The sequence below is a fragment of the Phalacrocorax aristotelis genome, chromosome 1 (assembly GCF_949628215.1).
Source record: "Phalacrocorax aristotelis chromosome 1, bGulAri2.1, whole genome shotgun sequence".
Lineage (NCBI taxonomy): Eukaryota > Metazoa > Chordata > Aves > Suliformes > Phalacrocoracidae > Phalacrocorax > Phalacrocorax aristotelis.
The window spans coordinates 196,281,381-196,301,003 of NC_134276.1; the positions used below are offsets into that span (position 1 = coordinate 196,281,381).

General features: G+C 40.1%; 1 protein-coding gene across 10 annotated transcripts in view; it reads left to right on the forward strand.

The window, feature by feature from the left end:
* PLXNB2 (plexin B2) overlaps positions 1-18,680 on the forward strand; it is a 258,237-nt gene extending 239,557 nt beyond the window's left edge. For all 10 annotated transcript variants that reach the window (XM_075081225.1, XM_075081226.1, XM_075081223.1 and 7 more), the window contains 10 exons: positions 21-177; positions 1,170-1,270; positions 2,167-2,251; positions 7,798-7,952; positions 9,585-9,745; positions 10,340-10,487; positions 10,990-11,054; positions 11,768-11,843; positions 13,827-13,901; positions 16,787-18,680. In XM_075081225.1, coding sequence (XP_074937326.1) covers positions 21-177; positions 1,170-1,270; positions 2,167-2,251; positions 7,798-7,952; positions 9,585-9,745; positions 10,340-10,487; positions 10,990-11,054; positions 11,768-11,843; positions 13,827-13,901; positions 16,787-16,891 — 1,128 coding nt within the window. In that variant the 3' untranslated portion in view covers positions 16,892-18,680. The remainder of the gene's footprint in view (positions 1-20; positions 178-1,169; positions 1,271-2,166; positions 2,252-7,797; positions 7,953-9,584; positions 9,746-10,339; positions 10,488-10,989; positions 11,055-11,767; positions 11,844-13,826; positions 13,902-16,786) is intronic.
* Positions 18,681-19,623: the final 943 nt, after the last annotated feature.

The following is a 19,623-nucleotide window of genomic DNA, read 5'->3' on the forward strand; positions in this document are numbered from 1 at the left end:
GTACATTCTTTTTTTTACAGACAGTAAATGTATATGTACAAGATGGAGGAACCGATTCCATACCTGTGAAAGTGCTGAACTGTGATACTATATCACAAGTAAAGGAAAAGATAATAGACCAAGTCTATCGAAATCTGCCATGTTCTCAGTGGCCAAAAGCTGAGAGTGTAGTTCTTGGTAGGTAGCTACTTGTGATACTATATTGAGCAGGTGAAACACGTTGTGTGATTTTGTAGTTTCCAAAAAAATGTCTTCAAAAACAATATATTTTTTAAAATAACAAAATTGAATTCATGTTCAGCTGGATGCAAAAATGCAGCATGTTGCAGCAATTTTAATATGCATTAAAAATTAATGCTTTCTTACAGAGTTCTTTTTCCTGACTTTTGAAGTTTTGGTGCACTGTCATTAGTGTGCAAAGAGCCTGTTAATGACTGTTAGCACAAATGTATTCATGTCTGACAGAGTCAGTATCTCAGGTACTAATTAATGTGATAATGACAGCATGGACAATTAACTGATGGAGAAGTAATGATGCTGTTTCAGAAACTAGTACTGATTTTGACTTGCCTTTATGATGGTTATTCAAAAGAATTATAACTTATAGGAGCCGCCCTTTTAGGAGATGATGAGCCAGCCAGCCTCTGAAAATCATCCTCCTTGAAGGCTTTCAAAATTCTCTCTTCTTGAGAAAAAGAAAAATTGATGTAGCTTAAAAGGTCTAATAATCTCATAATAAAAGCTCCAATTAATAGTTTTGTAATATCTTCATTACTGCCGTAATCTGAAAGTAGAGGGTGGAATTCTTGCTATCCAGAAAATCCTAGTAAATTACCTAAAATTGCCTTTACTATTCCATATAAAGTCCTACTCTATTTTGGACTGAAAGCAGTTCTTGATATATATATTTGTAGTATCCTATGCAAAGGAATTTAACTTTCTGTGGAAAATAATCAGAAGTCATCTGTATGGCTGGAAATAGTTCACGCAAACTTGTGTAATAAGGGCCAAACTATTAAGCAATAAAAACCACACATCACGGCATGGGCCAAATTGCTTCTTTTAGTGTTCCACAGTGCGTCAGTAGGTCTCTAAACTGAAACATTCTTGGAGTAGTTCTTTTTGCACATGGCTAAAATCTGTTTTTTCTCATTTTAATTATTCTTTAGAGTGGCGTCCAGGTTCTACTGCACAGATCCTCTCAGACTTGGATTTAACATCCCAAAAAGATGGCAGATGGAAACGTATCAACACACTAATGCATTATAATGTAAGGATGTGGTTCAGAGCAATTGTTCGCATCTATTAACTGCTGTCTAGTAATTAATAAAATCTTTCTTTGTTTTTAGAGAAACTTCTGTGCTACAGAAGAATCAAATTTTAAAAATCCTAGCTCTGGGTCTAGGCAGTAAAAGCTTGCGACCGTGAAAGGCTAGGTCTAGACATATTGCCTAAACATTTCACCAAAACACACCACCTGAATGCCAGTACTTTGGTTTCCTCGTCACTGCAGTGTCCAAATCCAAACTCCCCTTTGAACATTCAAAAGCTCCTTTTGCTAGGTCTCATATTCATCTCTTCTTTTCTCTACCACTTCCTACCCCTGAGCATTACCTCTGTCCTTGCTCTGCTGCTAAACAGATTTTAGGTTGGTCTGGTTTAACAGCCCAGTCAGGAGAGCAGATGCTGACATTTGTACTGTGTGTTTTCAGTTTCATACTGTGCACTCTACCAAGCACTTGCAATCCCCTTACCTTCCCGTTGTATGCTATTTATTGCGTTCTAACAACAGATATCCTGATTAGGAAAGATAGAAGTTAGTTAGTTTTCCCTCAGAAAACAGGTCTGATTCTTCATGATAAACCCCATTTTTGTACACAGGCGCCCACACCAAATTGAGGAACCATGGAAGTCTTGGAGATGCTTTTAGTGCTTTCAGTAATCTCAGAGGAGGTGTTGATGGGATCTCTTCTTAAAGGAGGGGGAGGGATTCTGTTCTGAATTGCACAGTCAGTTGCCCAAGAAGCCTTTGAAGCACCAAGAAGCATTAATCATAGGTCTAGATTCCCTGCAAAAGATTACAGAAACCGCAGTTCAGGTGTAAAGAAAGAGGTTCAGTCATGCATACTTCTTTCAAATAACATCCCTGTGTATGTATTTTCAAAGGTCCGAGATGGTGCCACACTCATCTTATCAAAAATGGGAATTTCCCAGCAGCCAGAGGATAATCAGCAAGATATCCCAGGGGAAAGTAAGTATCTTGTGGCTTCACTACCATGCAAAATGACTAGAAGACAAAAACCACACAGAGAGAGTGACACTGCTGTCTTGATCTTGCTTATCGAGCATGTCTGTGGAGCTAGATATTCCCCACCAGACTATATAGGTCTTATTTGTTGTGTGTTACCCACTGTACACTTGCAATGGTTTTCTTTGTTCTCATTATAAAAGCCTTAAATAATGGGGCTTTAACAGTAATCGCTGTGAGTCCATATCCAGGCTTAATAAAAAACACTCTTAGCAAACATTTCCTTGCATATTTTGTTTCTTAATCCCACTACATCTATAGTCAAACTGTATGTTTCATCTTTTGAAAGCTTTCTCTCTCTTCCTCTTTCCTCCTTCCTTTTTCTTACTTCCCTTTCCAAACTTCTTCCATTTCTTACTAGACTCAGAATTGAATGCAGTGTTCTAGATGAACCACAGTAGAGACCAGCTCCCGTCTCCGTGACTTAATGGATCTGATGTAATTTTTTAAATTGTGTTTCTTACAACTGTGTTGCCTTGCAAACTTGTCTCTGTACGTTCATATTTTGTGCCTCCCTCCCTTTGAGTGATGCTTCTCCACCTATGCTAGCTTGGTTTTTCCGGGGTTTGTTGGTTGGCTTTGTTCGTTCCATACATGTTATCTTTTTAGACGCAGCGTTTTCCACAATTCCTTTGTTCTTTTTGAGCTTTGCAATCCACTGTAAGTTAGGGTCAGGAATTTCCATGTAGTGTTTCCTCTCTTTCCCATCACTAAAGCAGCTGTTGCACAATTCTTATATTGCTGTCTGCTACAGTATGCTGGACTTCTCAACATGAAAGACAACCAATTAGCTTGCAACCTGTCTTTTAAAGCTTTTACTTCTACATGTTAGAATTCTGTCTAGAGCAATTTCCTTTATCTCAAAATCTCTTGAGACGCAATATCCATTACAGCCCAAAATGCACTCAGATTTTTACTGAAATGTTTACTTGTAAATTTATGTTCTTTGTCACATGTGTTTCCTTTTCATTTCAGATGTTCAGTTTCTTTTTATTAATCCTTATATTAAGTTATTTTACACAAGGTAGAAGGTAGATTTATGGAACAATAATTGTTGAGATCATTCTTCCTTCTATGAACTCATTTTATATGCTTTTCTGTCTAGCACTGATTGCAAAAGTCATTGCTTCACCTAATAGTTTCATTCCTTCAAACAGATTTACTGATCTTAGATTTAATAGGTTTTAAGGGCTGGGCAGTCAGATTGGAAATAATATGCCAGAAATGTACATTTCTCAAGAAGATGGGTCTCAGCTGATAGCTCTGACATATATCACTATCTAACAAAAATGTGCATACTTCCATTTCACTTGTGTTGAGTGTTGGCCAGGAAATTAGGACAGACAGAGTTACTTGCCGTTCAGTAACTCTGTCCTCCTGGATGCTTTCTGTTGAGACTTTTTCCAGCATCCTTGAAGGGTCTTCTAATGGCTGTGGCTACACCTCCGCTGCTATCCTCACTTACTGCAAGTGCCTGCCATAATGGCCAAGTGGTGACTTCTCTGTCACAGCAGGTGCCAACCCAGCATGTTAACTTAAAAAGCCATCCAGTTTAATATAGAGGGCAGTGAAGTGCAGCCAGGCGAGGAGCTGATCCTAGTCCCTGTTCAGTTCGGTTGCACTGATTGCTGACATAACTGCTGAGGCGGTAGTCGCCTCCACTCTAAAGAAGTGGAGAGGACCATGAATGGAACCTGGTGGTGCCCGTAGCTTGCTTTGCTTTCTTAACACAGAGTGGTGTTCAGTCTGCCATTCTGGGCTCCCTGTCTTCATCCTCCCCACGTCGCTGGCCTTGTGGCAGGCAGCAGAGGACCAGATCGCATGGTTTTCTTGTTGCTTTTGTTTTTTTTTCTTTCCTCCTCTATGATTATGTCTTTAGCTATGATTCAGTATGATGAAGCTCTTTGAACGTACATTATCTATACTCCAAGATGAACTCCTTAGTTATGTGTGTGGCATACTAAATTGTAAAGGAAAAGGAGGCTTCTGGGGACAGTGCTGTCACTTGAGGGCTGCCGTACATGACAGAAAAATCTGCAGAGAAAGTTCAGATCCCAAAGTATGGAGAGAAGGCAACTTCCACCATGTTTCTTCTCCAAACCTTGTCTTGCACCATGGTAGTGTACAAATTTGGGAAGACAGCTTTTCATGCCAGGCTAGCTCATTTTCTTTAGCGCCGAAGGGTCCTCAGAGCTATCTGGTGCCAACTTTTCTTTTGGGAAGCTATAAAATGTTACAAAGCTAGGGCAAAGCAAGAGCCTGCAGTGACAGTGATTTGTGAGACACCATGTGTATAAAAGGGAGAGGATCAGAGGCTTCCCTTCCCACACATACACGTTTATATGACACAGGGATTTACAAGGTTGGAATAAATAGAATTCCTATCCCAGCTTCATGAATGAGGCTTGTGACAAAGTGGTTTTCCTTTTATTCAAAGTCTCTCATTAACTTACACCTTTTGCATTGAGAAGCGTCAGCTGAAGCCATTGACTGTCTGCCAAAGTACTAGGCTTTGCACAGAACGAAAATGTAAAACCGTGTTCAGAGACGTTGCTTGAAAACCTGGCATTGCTTCCACGCTGCTTTTGATTCTCAGCTTCTAACAGGAAGACACTAGAAGCTGGAGATTGTGACAAATTAAATGCAGCATCTTTTGCCTCTGGAGATAATAAATGCAATTACTAATTTGTATCAAGATGGAGAACGGTTTCAATGATTTCATGCTAGTATTTCTGTACTGAACTATAAGCCAAAACAACGCGGTCTGTTTTTCTGGGGTTTTTCTCTGCGTTGGTTTTCTTTTTCCTTTTTTAATTCTGAATAAAAAGAGACAGAAGGTTGCAGATCAGAAAAACTGATTAGCAGATCTGTGTAGGGTAGCCCTTCCTTCACCGCCATGGAGCCGTGTATTCACAGCGGGGGAGGAGACTGGAAGGAAGCTAATTTGCTGCAGGCCACACAAGGGGAAAGGGGCTGTGTTGCCTGTCACCATCTCACTTGCCTCCATCATGTTTACATCATAGTTCATACCACTGTAATTAGTCAGCGCAGTCAATATTTGGCATTAAGCATTATTTTATATTGGCCAAAGAATGCCCAAGGGCGAAGACAAAGAGTTTGGGGGGAAGCACTTGACCCAGTGGGAGCAGTCTTCTCCCCGCTCACAGCTTGATGCATAAAGTGGCTACCGCAGTAAAAAAGGAGGTGTTCTCCCCTACCTTTTATTTTCTTCACCTCCTATTTTCCATTGGGGAAAATATTATCTCACAGAACTGTTATTTTTTTCTTAGCAACTGTACTGCTGGCATGTTTTGTTGCCCCATGTTCTGAATTTCTCTTCCTCTTTCTTCCTGCTATTTTTAGCAATGAAGTAAGCTCTTACTGTTGCAGAAGTTCATCTGGTTGAGCTGTAGTGTCTTAATCCTTACTTTCCTGTGAAATAACTACTATTTCACTAGTAGACAGTTCTGTTATTGCTAAACAAACACGGGCCAAATTAAGCCAGCAATCTCAGTGGAAACCCCTTTGGTTGTTTCTCTTCTCTCTGGAGTTAAACTGGGCCATATACCATCAGGAGGGCAAAGAGAGGATAAATTCCTTTGACTCAAAGGAGGAAGCAGAAGTGTACTAAGTGACTGACATAAGGCTTGAAAATAGTTTCTGCTCTAACTCCATGATTTGATCTATTAATTTACAGAAGTAAATAATAGGCATTGCAAAAGAAATTCCAGGCTTCAGGCCCAGTAGTGGTTCTTACTGTACTTGCAGAAGATTGCTATGAACGGTATCGGTTGCGAAACCGCAGCTGCTTCAAAATAAAGTGATAGCTTTTATTTCTTTCTTGCTTCATTCACATGAACTTCCAAGTCAAATTAATGACTCTCAAAGGATGATGTGATTTAATGTGGGATTTTTTTTTTCCTTACCTGGTTAAAAAGAAGTGAAGGCCCAGAAGACTGCATAGCTAATGCTTTTCATGAGGATATATAAAGTAGATTCAAGCAGAACTGTTGGCTTGGCCAGATTACACATTAATGTTTTTTTTTCCCCTGTGATGTAAAATATTGAACATACACGCAAGCTGGATAATTTAATATAGCTGTTGTGGAACTTGGTTAGTAAACTACTATGACCAAAAATTGGAAAGGACAAAATTCATGCAATTAGAAACTGGTATTTTCTCCTGTAACTGGGATTCAGTTACATTAGATACATATTTTAAAGCATAAAACTTAGCAGTAATGCAAGATAATTTGTGCAATAGGGCTGAATCACAACTTTTATGGGAAAAATAACTTTCACACTTTTAAGATGTCAATAATTTTAAATGCATTGATTCAGTAACTTCCACTGGAAAAGCGCCATTGATTTTAGGGACTATGCTGAGTAGATGTAAAAATTCAGAAATTAAAGGAAGAACAAGTAAAACCAGGAGATTTGAAACTAAGTTTGTGACACGATCTTTTTTTCAAGGGATATTAATTGCAAGTTAAAACAATTATATCACCTCTTTTAGAACTGTTTGTAACAAAAGATTGTCAGGCATAGAGTTTGTCTGAACATTCATGTTGATGCTGAAATGCAAGACTCCCTTTATTCCACTGCTTGGTCATTGAACTAAGCTCAGGGACCAGATGCATGACCAAGCCACAGAGAGCATAGCGAGGCACTGTAATCAGATAAGCTGGCACCCAGGTGCTTGCTCCTGTTTCTGCTGTATGGTAACAGGCTCGATGTGAGTCTCCTTGTTTGGTTTAAGCTTTGAATACTGACAAACAAATTTTAAAAAATCTTATGATGATGAATTTGCTGCAGTCATTATCTCTGTCTGCTGGAGTTCACGTCCTCTCAGCAAAGGGATGCATTTTTCCTCCTTTCAGCTACAAAGTGGCGCTGGTCAAACGCTGATAAAGGCAGGTTTGAACTGGGGTACCATACTTTGAACTCAGCAGTTAGGGTAAAAATGTAAATTGTAATGGTGATACCTAGAAAAAAGGTTGAGATCATAAATTCTTAAATTGCCACTGCCAAATTCACCGGGACTGCTACAACAATATCTTGCCTTGTACCTGGAGCAGGCTATGATTGCTCTTTCTGTGGTGGCTGTTGGGTCAGATCTAGATGACTTTCTGTAACTTGGTTGTGTCTCCGAGAGGTCACAAAGGAGTAGAGTACTTCAGTGTGTGGACCTCAGAAAATACACATACTGTGCTTACGTGACCAAACAGGAGTTTCCTTATTCTGTGACTCCTCCCTCTCCCTTTGCTCTTGACAAAAGCAGGCTTCTTCAGCTTATGTATTATTGAACATTTAGTACTTGAGTTGTATATGTTGGACAGGAACAGAATAATCTAGATCCTCTTGGCAAGAGGACAGGTATGTTAAGGATAGGGAACAAAGATCTTACATGTACTATGTATGTGATTATTTTTGTGTTGCTGTTTTAGGTGTGGGGCATTTTTTGTAATTACTGTGATTACTGTTTCTAGGGCATGCACTCCTGGAAGATGAAAATAAGGTCTGGCATCTAGTCCGGCCAGTAGATGAAATAGATGAAGGTAAATCAAAGCGGGGCAGCGTGAAGGAAAAAGAAAGGACCAAAGCTATTACAGAAATCTACCTGACCAGACTTCTTTCTGTGAAGGTAGGGCCCAGATGTGTGACAGTTACACCTTACTTCTATAGATTTTGAGGTACAACTGAAGAAAATGATGCAACTATTAGACATGCATTTGGCTGCAATTTTGATTATGTGTCATGTACATACAAGCTGGTGTTCAGGGCTTCAAGTAACTAATATGCCCTCAGGATCATTACTGGGAAAGAGATAAAATATAAGTCCCAATCAAAGCTGAGAACCATGATTACGTGTTCATTAAATGATTTTTCTTGCAAGACAAAGATGGATATTCTCCTCTGTGCCACCTCTTAAGATAATATTTTGTTGGGTTTTCTTTTGATCCAAATGCTTTATAAACTGCTATAGAGCCTCATATTTCCCTGTCCTTGTGTGTGACCAATGCCACAGTACAACCTAGAAAAATAAAAATGTTTTCAAATAATAATATTCATTTTAGAGTATTTTTAGTGCTTATACTGCAGCATGGATCACAAGCAAAATAATTTTGCAAAGCATTCCTCCGTGCAGAACGAATTCAGAATAATGTGTTTAATGACCCTAAAGCCAGGCTTCTCGTGAAAATGAGGGTGGCCTGGCTCCAGCTAAGGCCACTTGTCCAAGTGCAAAAGTAGATATGAAGGAAAGTCTGTGCATAGATGACAGAGACTCAGGACAAAGAGACAGCAAGATGCTTACATCCCTCTCTTCTGTTAATAACTCCTTTGCAACTGCCACTTTTCTATTCCAAATAGCCAGTTTATAGATTATTACCTGTCTGGAGCTTTACTCATACAGAGCTGGTGAGGTGTTATGGCTGGGACCAAAGCTACCCCTACAGCCCATGGACTGTTGTTGTGTCCTTGCTGACAGCAGAGTGGCTTAGGGCTCCTTGCCTTCTCTGTCCCTGCCCTGTTCTGAGGCTGGCAGCTGGCGTGATGGTGAGAGAGAAGATACAGCCCTTCAGATGTGTCCACAGGACCAGCAGCTGAGCAGGGATAAACTGCACGTGGCCTCAACGGGGTCATCTCTAAAACAAGGGGACAGTCTCTGAGGTCGCAGTCTCTAAGGTCAGGCAGATGCAGGAATCCAGCCAAGCACATAGCCCTCCTGTGTCCCTCCTGGGACACTTCAGTCCTTCGGCTTGGTGGAGCTCATGGAGCTGGGCCAGACTGGGTGTCTGACGACACCTTGCTTGCCCTTAAAAAGTCAAAAGCTCACTGGTACTTCTTCCTCTCAGTCTCTTTCTAAAAACTGCATGGTGCTCTGGAGTCAGAGAAACTGGAACTGGGAAGCTGCAACACCATTAAAAAAGGGCTAACAACTATTTTATGCGCAGACGACCCTGAAATGTAAATATATTGTATACTTAGCAACCAGTTCTCTGTCAAGCAGAAAGCACACCTTTCTGTGCAGACAGCAGAATAGCTGGGGAAGCTGCAACCTTTCAGGCTAGAACATAAAATTGTTCTCTAGAAGGTCTTTCCCGAGTTGGCAGTTTGCAGGGTCACTGCACTAAGAAGTTGCTTGGTTTTGTCACCTGGTACCCTTAGCACTGGATTATGGGCTGTTAGTGTCTGTAGGAATAAAAGATTCTAGGATGGCACCTTGTTCAGCCTGTAACACAAACATAATAGATTTTTAAAAATTTGCTTTTAGGGTACACTTCAGCAGTTTGTAGATAACTTCTTCCATAGCGTGCTCAACTCGAACCATGTGGTGCCACCAGCTGTGAAATATTTCTTCGACTTTCTTGATGAGCAAGCAGAAAAACATGACATCAAGGACGAAGATACCATTCACATCTGGAAAACAAACAGGTACAGTATGAACAGAGCAGTATTTGTATTGCAGAGAAATAAGAGTGTAATGCCCAGGTATGTACTGGCACTCTTTACTACAAAGCAAAGTAAAATTCATTTGTAGTTCTCAGAATAATTGTAATTGTGATAATATGTTTATATGATCAAAAGGATCCCCTGTAAGCCCAGAAGCTGCAAAAATGAAACCAGCCTACCTATGGGGTTGTCATTGGCAGATTGACCACTTCAGTTTTTGTCTTTCCTCAGAGAAGAGAAAAGAAAGAGGCAAATGGGATTATATTTACCTGTCAAAGCACAAAATCTAATGAAATACTACTCAGGTAGTTTCTCTAACCACGCAGACATCTCTTTCTATTTTGGAGCACTTATTCTCATATGAGTTTTTCTGTGAGAGATGATGTGAGCGAGGCTTGGTTTTCAGACATGGAAACCAGACAACAGGTAGCTTGTATAAAGGTTGAAATGTAAAATTAAGCTTCACTGTTGTGAGGAGCTCAAAATGCAAAACCCGTACTTAATTTCATGTGATTTGGTTGTTGTAGAACATCTATTGTGTAAAAAGGATTATTTATCATCTTCGTTGCTTTGCAGCCTGCCTCTTAGATTCTGGGTAAACATACTGAAAAATCCCCATTTCATCTTCGATGTTCATGTTCATGAAGTAGTGGATGCTTCCTTGTCAGTCATTGCACAGACTTTCATGGATGCTTGCACAAGAACAGAGCACAAATTAAGCAGAGTAAGTGATTTGCATTCTACATCCTGACTACGCTCATGCCTGACAAGACAAAGGGCATCCTCACAGACAGTACCCATTCTCTGAGGAGATACAGCCTTGATAGTTCGTTTTTAGTTTTATAATGAAGTTAGCATTTCACCACTTAACAGGTTGGTGAACGTGTCGGTGTTACTGTGTAGTCTGCCAACTGATATTTATCAAAAGGAGAAAATAGCAACTGCATTTATAAAAAGCAAGATTAAGAACTAATTATTTCACACCCACCAATGATATAGTATCATCTTGCATTGATGCATTTGTAAAACTCAACAGTAATGCGGTGTGTAAATGCCCTCCTTTTAGGACAAATAATCCCACCAATGTTAATAAGCGTCCAAATGTTAATATCTGTAAAGCTCAAGTGCATGTGAATATAAAGGCTTGACCTTAAGTTATTCACCTTCTTTTGCTTCTTAGACATGTTCATAAATCAACCAAGTTTCTCTCTATTATAAATTTTCAGGATTCTCCGAGTAATAAATTACTTTACGCAAAAGAAATCTCTAACTATAAGAAAATGGTGGAAGAGTAAGTATAGACTCTTTTCGTGCTTATTCAGAGTTGTTAGGGCTTTAAGCCTGTGTAAGAGCGAAAGCAAATGCTGAGGTAGTCAGTCAACTGTCAAACGTTAAAAATTTTACATCTGAATGTTAAAACGTTCCCTTGGTGGTGTCCTTGGCAGGGTTGAAATGGAATGCCGTTATGACCCAGTGCCCGTTCGTGTCTGCGCAGACAGATGGATAGATTTATTCAGGAGAAAATACGATGCTGTTTTCTGCAGTGGTTGTTGTTACCCATACGTTCTGTGCTTCCATAACTCAGTAGAGATCAAAGCTGGAAAACATTTAGACAAACACATTTTTTCTATTCCATCTCTGACTTTATCCATTTACTAATTGGCAATTCTCTGAATACCATGGAAGATCTGCCACAGGACAAAACTCTTGCTAGCTCATGACTTCAGAAGTTTGTAGAAATAAAATCAACATTCAGGTGCAATTATAAATAGATTTATTTCCTGTGGTATGGCGCTGTACAATCAGGTGCAATTTGTCTCTGTTTTGAAGGTACTAATGACTGTTGGAAGGCAGGATTGCTACAGGAATCACCGGTCTGTTGTGGTAGAGCATCTCCTGCATTATTAGGAAGCATGTTTAAAATAATGCAAAATTGAAAGACAGATCTACCAGAAAACCACAGCATATTTCACCTAACTGAAAGTCTGTTTTCATCTGTTGCAGTTACTACAAAGGTATTCGTCAGATGGTGCCCGTTAGTGACCAAGACATGAATACCCATCTAGCAGAGATTTCTAGGGTAAGAATAAATTCCATTTTCTTGTCCTGAAATTGGAGCCAAGTACAGCACTGGTTTTCTTTGCCTTCTCTTTCTAACTCACAAGTGGGGTTTTTATATGTGCAAACTTCAAATGAATTATTTAATAAATCTCTGAAATTCTCCTGTTTAGTGTTGTCGTGCCTTTTAGCCCTTTGAAATTTTGATTATTGAATGGAACAAAGAATGGTTATCATCACTAATCTGAGTGATGCAGGTGCCAGGGCAAAGTGTTTGGATTTTTTTACATACATTGGGGAAAAATTATAGCACTTGAATTGTGTTTTCTCTCCACAGCAGATAGAGGATTTTTAGCATTGATCATACTGATAACGAGTAACGACTGAATTCAGAGTGCTACCACAGCAAAAATTAGATTCCAGAAATGAAAGAGGAGGCACGTACATTAAGTATAGCCTGTTTTAGAGCTGTCTGTACAAGGGCACTACTTCTGCTTCATGCTGCATGTGAGAAGCTCACCATGTGCTCACTCAGTGGAACTTTTTTTTTTGCATTATAGGTTATCGGGTGTTACCTCTCATGGAAAAGAGCAGAGTGGGGTGGTTGCTAGCTGGGGACTCTCTCTGGAGACTGGTGGAGCAAAGACCTACTTCAGTCTTGAAAGAGTCTGTCCGCTCTGCAGGTCAGCTTAGCTAGAGCAGGCGCGTGCCTTCAAAGCACTTGATTTAACTTGGAGAACCAAGAGAGGCCCTCATCAGCCTTAAAAGACATTGATTAGCGTGAGCAAAGAGACAGTGTACTTACTGGCGGGTTTGCTCATTTGCTTAATTTAGCTGAAGAGTTCTAGCATAAGGACGGTGTTTGGGGAATTTTTTGTGGTTTGTTTATTTCAGTTCCCTTAGGACCTAACGTTTTGCAGATCAACATCCTCATGAGAGCATTTCTATTTTCAGTCATTCACTACAAAACTCATCTGCAGTGACAATTCATTTTCCAGTTCACTTTATTTATTACACAAATTAAAATGTATATAAAATTAAAACATTTGGTGATTAAAAGTAAATTCAGTAGAATGTTTTAACATCAGCAGAATATGTTCATTCGTTCTATTTACGTTATAAATTTTGATAAAAATTAACATGGGAGGAGCGATCAAACATTGCAAATTTTGACCAGCTCTAAAAGTGACTTTTATAGACCAAGGAAAGATGGATGTTTCTCTGCTCTTTTATGCCTTGGGTAATCATTTATGCCAGTAGTGATATTTTGCAATTCTTCATTTTCTTAACTAACTTAAAAGACTGAAGGCGTAGCTAGAGACATGAATCCTATAAATTTGAATGAAAAACATCTGTTTAGACAGGTAGAGCTCATTCACCTAATACGTTAAATGTCGGGGGGGAGGGAGGAAAGGTAATGGAAGGGTTATTTCCTGCTTCATTTGAAGTCCTTTTTCTCTCTCTCTCTCTCTCCCCCCTCTCCATCTTCATGATTCAGATGGCTTTTTCCAAACGTACACGTGCTCGTGATCTTGATGAGTTACACCTTTGCTGTAGTGAGGTGTGAATAATTTCAGAGAGTTAAAAAGAGCTGGAGAAAGGATTTCAAACAGACAGCACTGACAGAGTCAAAGCTTAATATCTCAACAATACATAGATTGTACTGAGTTAATGTTTTAGTTATACATACCCATGTTGTTAACAGATGTTTGAGCTGTAGTCTGTGGTTTGATGTTCAGAGTTCAAAATATTTTCCACCTCCAGCGTTAGAGTTGTGGGCAGGCTGGAAAAGCACCAGCGGGAAAGTATTGATCTAAAAATCACCAGACAAAAGTTTTCTCGCCCCTTTTTTCTGCCCCAACTGTCATTTAACAAAAGTTACAGGATGCAGAGCTTGCATTTGGAAATCTTGTAGATTGTATCCAACAGTTGTGCATGTGCATAACTTTCAGCTGTCTGCGATCATATTTTGACACGTTTTCTGCCCACTTGTCTTGTTTAACAGGCACATACTGATTCCTTAAATACGCTTGTGGCTCTACACCAACTCTACCAGTATACTAACAAATACTATGATGAGGTAAGTTGCGGCTTTTGTTTTCATTTTTTTTTATATCAATGGTAAAAAGTTATGAAGGTTAACATCAGTCTAAAGGAACAATTTCTGGAACTCCCTGGATAATCAGGTAAAAGCAAAGCTGAACAGAAAGCTCTAACTTTGCAGTTATACACCTTGCTTGGCAATTACAGTGGTCAAGGGTGTGTCCTTATAAATGAACAATTTCATTATGGGCTATCTGGGCTTGGTAGTGATAGTTCATCAAGATCTGAAAGAGAAACAGATTTTTAGATCATTTCTCTTCAGTTCTACCATCCCAGTTCCTAAGAATTAGGACATAAGAATGCCACTGAGCAAAAAGGCGTCGTCAGAGCTATATCAGGTTTCAAGCCAGTGGTTTTTTATTAGGAGCAATCCATTAAACTTGTTTTGCTTGTAGAAATGGGGCCGTGCCTTTTTTGTTAGTTAAGATGCACTTAAAACTTCCATGCATGCTACCGTCCCTGTTTTGCTGTGCCAAATGTAGTGCCTGCCCAAGGTAAACCAAAGTGGAGTAACTTGAATATAGCCTGATTCAAAAGGAGGCTCATGGATTCAGTCCAAGACGTTTCTTAGGTTTTTCATGCCCTGTGGAAAGGGGGACAAAGAACATCCCAGTGAAGCTGGGCTGTGGCTATGGCTCTCCAAACTTAATCTGAAAACAAAAAGAGAGAAGGAAACTTTTATTCAAAGGTTTCCATGGAAATGAATGCCTCCAGAAAACTCTCAGAATTAAATCAAAGCAAGTAAGAACAGATGCTGAATCAAAAAGGAGTCCTGCACATGTGAGCTCTCTTCGGTTTGTCTTGCACCTCAGCACAGCTCGTGTTTTCAGTTACATTTAGCGCTAAAGGCAGCGAGTCGCATCCTCAGCTTAACTGCAGCTGCTTTATACAGGAGCAGCCAGCCTCTGCAGCTTTTAAACAGATGTAAGCAGGGAAATTCAAATCACCCTGAGAAGCTTGCAATGAGTAGGGGTCAGTAGGAGAAGCAGCCAGAGGAATGCAGGCCAACCCGATGGCGTTGGTTTCCTCGCCCCGCATCCCCAGTGCTAACCAAGCTGGCTTTCAACGCCTTCCCAAACGGATCCGTGGCGTGACCTCTTACAGAAACACTCGGGGACCCTGGATGACAGATGAACTGTAAAGCCCTGATTCTTCCACACCCGTGACCCTGCTTCCACTCGCAGTTTCACGTTCGGTGGCAGGCACAGGTGGAGTCACCAGTCTGGGGGACTTCATCAGCGGCAGGCCAGCAAACCCCAGTGCGTAGCTGCAGCTCTTCTTTCGTGTACATCGTTGTGTAACAACAAGGTGCATCTGACGAAAAGGCTGCTAATTCAGAGTTATGGAGTTAATCTGTCAAGAACCATTCAGTAAAATTAATCGAGCTTATTTATTTTCCATGAAAATGTTTTAATTTGCATAAATTGGAACATTTTGCAGCTGCCCTTGTCTTTATTACTGATGCAGTGGTTCCCAGCATGCGCTGTACCTTCTGCAGCTCTGCAGGGCTTGACAATGACTAAGTGGGTACATTCTAATTGTCCACATTTATATGAAGGATATATTCACCAGCAGAGATAATCATGAATTATTTAGTCTAGATTTGAGGAGTTACAGCTAGATGTAATTGTTTAAATTAAGGGAACAATATCAAATTAAATTAGGCCCAATTGAAATACTGTAATAAGTGTTTATTAACTCTGTCTTGTAAAAATGTTTTCACGCTTTAGAAACAAATCCATTAAAGTAATTATTTCTAAACAAATCTGCTCCAGTGTTTGAAACTCAGGTGCTATACCAGCCCTTCAAAGTGAAATTATTGTCTAGATTGATACTGGCTGCATTACTCTCCATTGCCAATGATCTGCAAGAAGCAATAGGAACCACAGGTAGTGGCAGGCAAACTCTATTTCTCCAGTTCTTGTACTTGCAAGTTTACACTGTATTTAAACAGAGCTGAAGGTTTCTGCTTGATTACAGTGTCTGACTCTTATTAATAAAGCTAGTTCTAGAAAAGGAACGGTTTTGCCATGTAACACAGTCTCCTAATGGAGAAATCTAACAGTTGGTGGAAAAGTTTCCCTAAAGGATGGTGGAAATGAAAACCTTTCGTAACCTTTGAAATTTGATCTTGAGAAGCCCTAAAAAACTCTATTTGAAGCAAAGCCTTCTCATAACAGTTGACCTTTTCTAGCTCTTGTTTTCAAATCCCTTGTGTCTTAGAGTCATAGCTTCCTCTATATATATATTCCGTACAGCAGAGGCTGCGTGCGGGATGCTGGGGGGCTGCTCTGACGAGCTCTTTGCTTCCTGAGCTGCATGGTGCTGGGCCAGTGCCTCAGCATTTCTTGGCCAGACTGTTTTCTTCATCATATTGCCTATAGACTCAAGAGACCTCGTGTTGCCCTACCTAATGCCTGTGCGTGGACCACCCAGGAACTTCTCAAAACCAAAGTTCACGGGGATGGGGCATAATTACTGCTGGTAAATGACCCTTAAGCCTTGTAGGGTGCACTGTAAGTAAAAGCACTCTTTCTTAAACAGCTATAAAGTTGTTTTTCCCCCTGCCTGCTCCATCTTGGAATGTAGTATTTCACAAGAAAAACTACTACCTGCTAATTTGCTTGGATCCCAGCATAATGGGGAACATTACAGCAACTCAGATAAAGTAGTGGAGACAACCATTTTTATTGCCTTTGTGTAAAAACAGAACATGGGGCCTACTAGACGGACTTTATCTTTGGTACAGAGTGAATGCAAAAGACTCATTACAACCAAAGTGGTATCAAACATTTGGTCTGGGAATTATGTCGTATATTTTAAGCTAAATGATTCTAAACATTCTGTGTTTATTTCTTCCAGATTATAAATGCACTTGAAGAGGATCCAGCTGCACAAAAAATGCAGCTTGCCTTCCGTTTACAGCAAATAGCAGCTGCATTAGAGAATAAAGTGACTGACCTTTGACTCAAAAGCCGCAATAAAGAAATCTGATCTGAAGATGTTCAAATTCATTCTTCCTGTTAAGGAAATAGTGTTCTATTTTTTAATGTATAATTACAACTTTAAATGAAAGATTTCATGTTTTTTTGATAGCAGAGGTGTAATGTAAAAAATTTTTACTGTAAATTATGCTTCTAATTAAAAGCTGTGTTGTGTGTAAATGAATCTTCTGTGGGAAAGAGAGTCCTTTGGTTGGGGGCAGGGTGGGGGGTGGAAGAAAGAAAACCTATAGTTCGTTTAATTTAGTAGAATCTGAGACATCAGCATTTAGGATTCATTATGCAAGTAAATTCAATACTATAGCATCCTTTCTACATTAAGCAATATTTGTACTAGGAAAACAATAACATACTCAGAGACACATGCAATATCCCCTTTTATTTTGAGAACTGGAAATTGACTTCCACATAGCTCTAAAACTTAGTCTCTGCTCATAATGAACATTGTGAATGTGTCCGATTTCTCTGCAAGACCTGAGAATGGGATTTGCTACCACACACGGTTCTTAATTTAATTATTTATGTCCATGGTGATGTGCAGTATTGCACCCACCACAGTTGGCTGCAATGGAAATAAGAGTAATGTCAGTGTAGGAGGGTTCTACTGATAAAGTCTCATTCGGTTCAGAAATCACTGCAAAGAAGGAATTAGTCCTTAAAACTTTACAACTCTTTGTTATTATTGTGAGTTTTATGATATATGCTAATGTGCCTTACTTGTACTAATTCTGTGAATCTGATGAATGGTTTTGTAAAAAGAAGCAGATCAGAAAAAGAAATATTTATGTGCTATTGAATTACTTTTGTGTGAAAAACATGACCAGCAGAATGCTTGTAATTAGCTGCTTGCCGAGAGTGTGCTGTTTAACATGGCTTGATTATGTATAATATCTTATTTTAGAATGGTTCTGATGATTTTTTATTTGAATGTTGGAACTGTCCTAGAAATACCATCACTTGGTTTTATTGTATTTGTGATGTAAAATACTAGTATGATATTGGAAAAATCATATACCCGTCTGTTGAAAACCACTCAGTCAGTTTTGAGCCTTGGAATGCTGCATTTGATTGAATACACACCATAACCCACAGCAAAGACAACTGAAATAACTTGTCGGAAAGTGTGTGTTTACAATATAGGTAAGCTCCATACAAATCAGAAAGTTAGGTACGTCTTCTTAAATTGCTGTATTGCACATCAGAGAACTTTATTCCTCTTTGTCTCGCAAGTTTTTGGCAGTAACGTAGCATTTTAATGAAGCGCTGCCATCTGTACTCCTTCGTTCATTGTCCTGCCAAGCGCCCGGACTCTGCTGATTCTCAGCAAGCTAACGCAGTGTCAGCTGCCCGCTCTCCCTCCCTGGTAGGTTGTCATACAGTGACTTCTACTGTTTGTTGATATTTCCCTCCCCTTTTTTGAAAATTTCCTGGTATTTGTCAGTGGGCCTTTCCTTCAGTTCCCGAAAATCAAAAGCCTCGACAGAACTGGTTTTCTGCCCAGTAGGCTGGGAGGGGGTTTTTTGGTTTGTTTTGTATTCGACTTCTTGCTTTTGTGTATAATCATTCCTGAACCTGCCTGGGCTGTAAGTTATTTTACACTGTTTAGGACTGAGGTACATGACTTCTACATAAAGGTACTTTGCCAGCTACTCCTTCATCAAGAAAGGCATCCTAATTTCATGGCTAATCTGTTTCTTTGTCATTATTTGTAAATCCTGTTAACTGTAAATCAAATACAATGTTGTTTTTTTCCACCAAGTGTCACGGGATCTTTACTGAAATTGGGAGGGGTGGGTGTCGAAAGGGGTTTGTAATGCTTCCTCCAGGGGTGATAGAGCAGCAGCGTCCGTCAGTCTGCGGTTGGTAATGGAGGAGCACAGCACATCCTGCAGATGGTATGCCTGACATCAAGCCCTTTTTACGGGCATTTGCTCTGAAAAATGAGAGTACTCCTGAGAAGAGAGGATGTAATGCAGCATCCCATAGCGAGGTCTGATGAAAATCCGTCTTGGGACCTGAAAGCCAATTAAAATAGAGGCTCAGCAGCACCTCTCCAGAGAGATCAGAAAGCCCTGCTTGAGCAAGTGGGGCTTTCAGAGGGAACATTACATGTCCCCCACCATCAGCAACTTGATGCAGAGCAGCCGCAGGCATGTGCGACTTTATGATTCACTCATTGGTCACTCTTTGGTGCCCTTTTTTTACATCCTGGGAAATCTGTGGGCTTTTCGCACTGCAGTGCCGTCTGCCAGGGACCACGGAGGCAGATAACTGTGAGCAGCTGCAGCTACAAAGGAGACTTAATGCCAGTTCTTCAATTTCTCCAAGTCTCCTCTCCTGAAAGCACAGAGTTGGAATTTGAACTGAAGAACTGAGCTGGTTTCTTTTATTCTTCCCCCTGTTGGCTAAGCTCCTCCAATGCTTGTTTTTCCACTCTGGTGCTCTGTTTTGTCCAGGCCTAGTTTTTGGCTTCAGTTTTCCCGACGTTTTAGCAATTGGATTCTTAAAGGCTTCGTGCTCCTCCTTTGGTTTCTGCTGCTCCTGCCATCTGGTTCATCTGCAAGATAAAAGAAAAAAGCTTGCTGGGGGTGTCCCTCTTTTTCATCCCCTCTGTAGCCCCTCTGAGGGGCAATTATTTGAGCACAAGAACCTCCTCTCTGCATAATAGGAGCTGCTCTACTCCATAGCAGCAGCTGT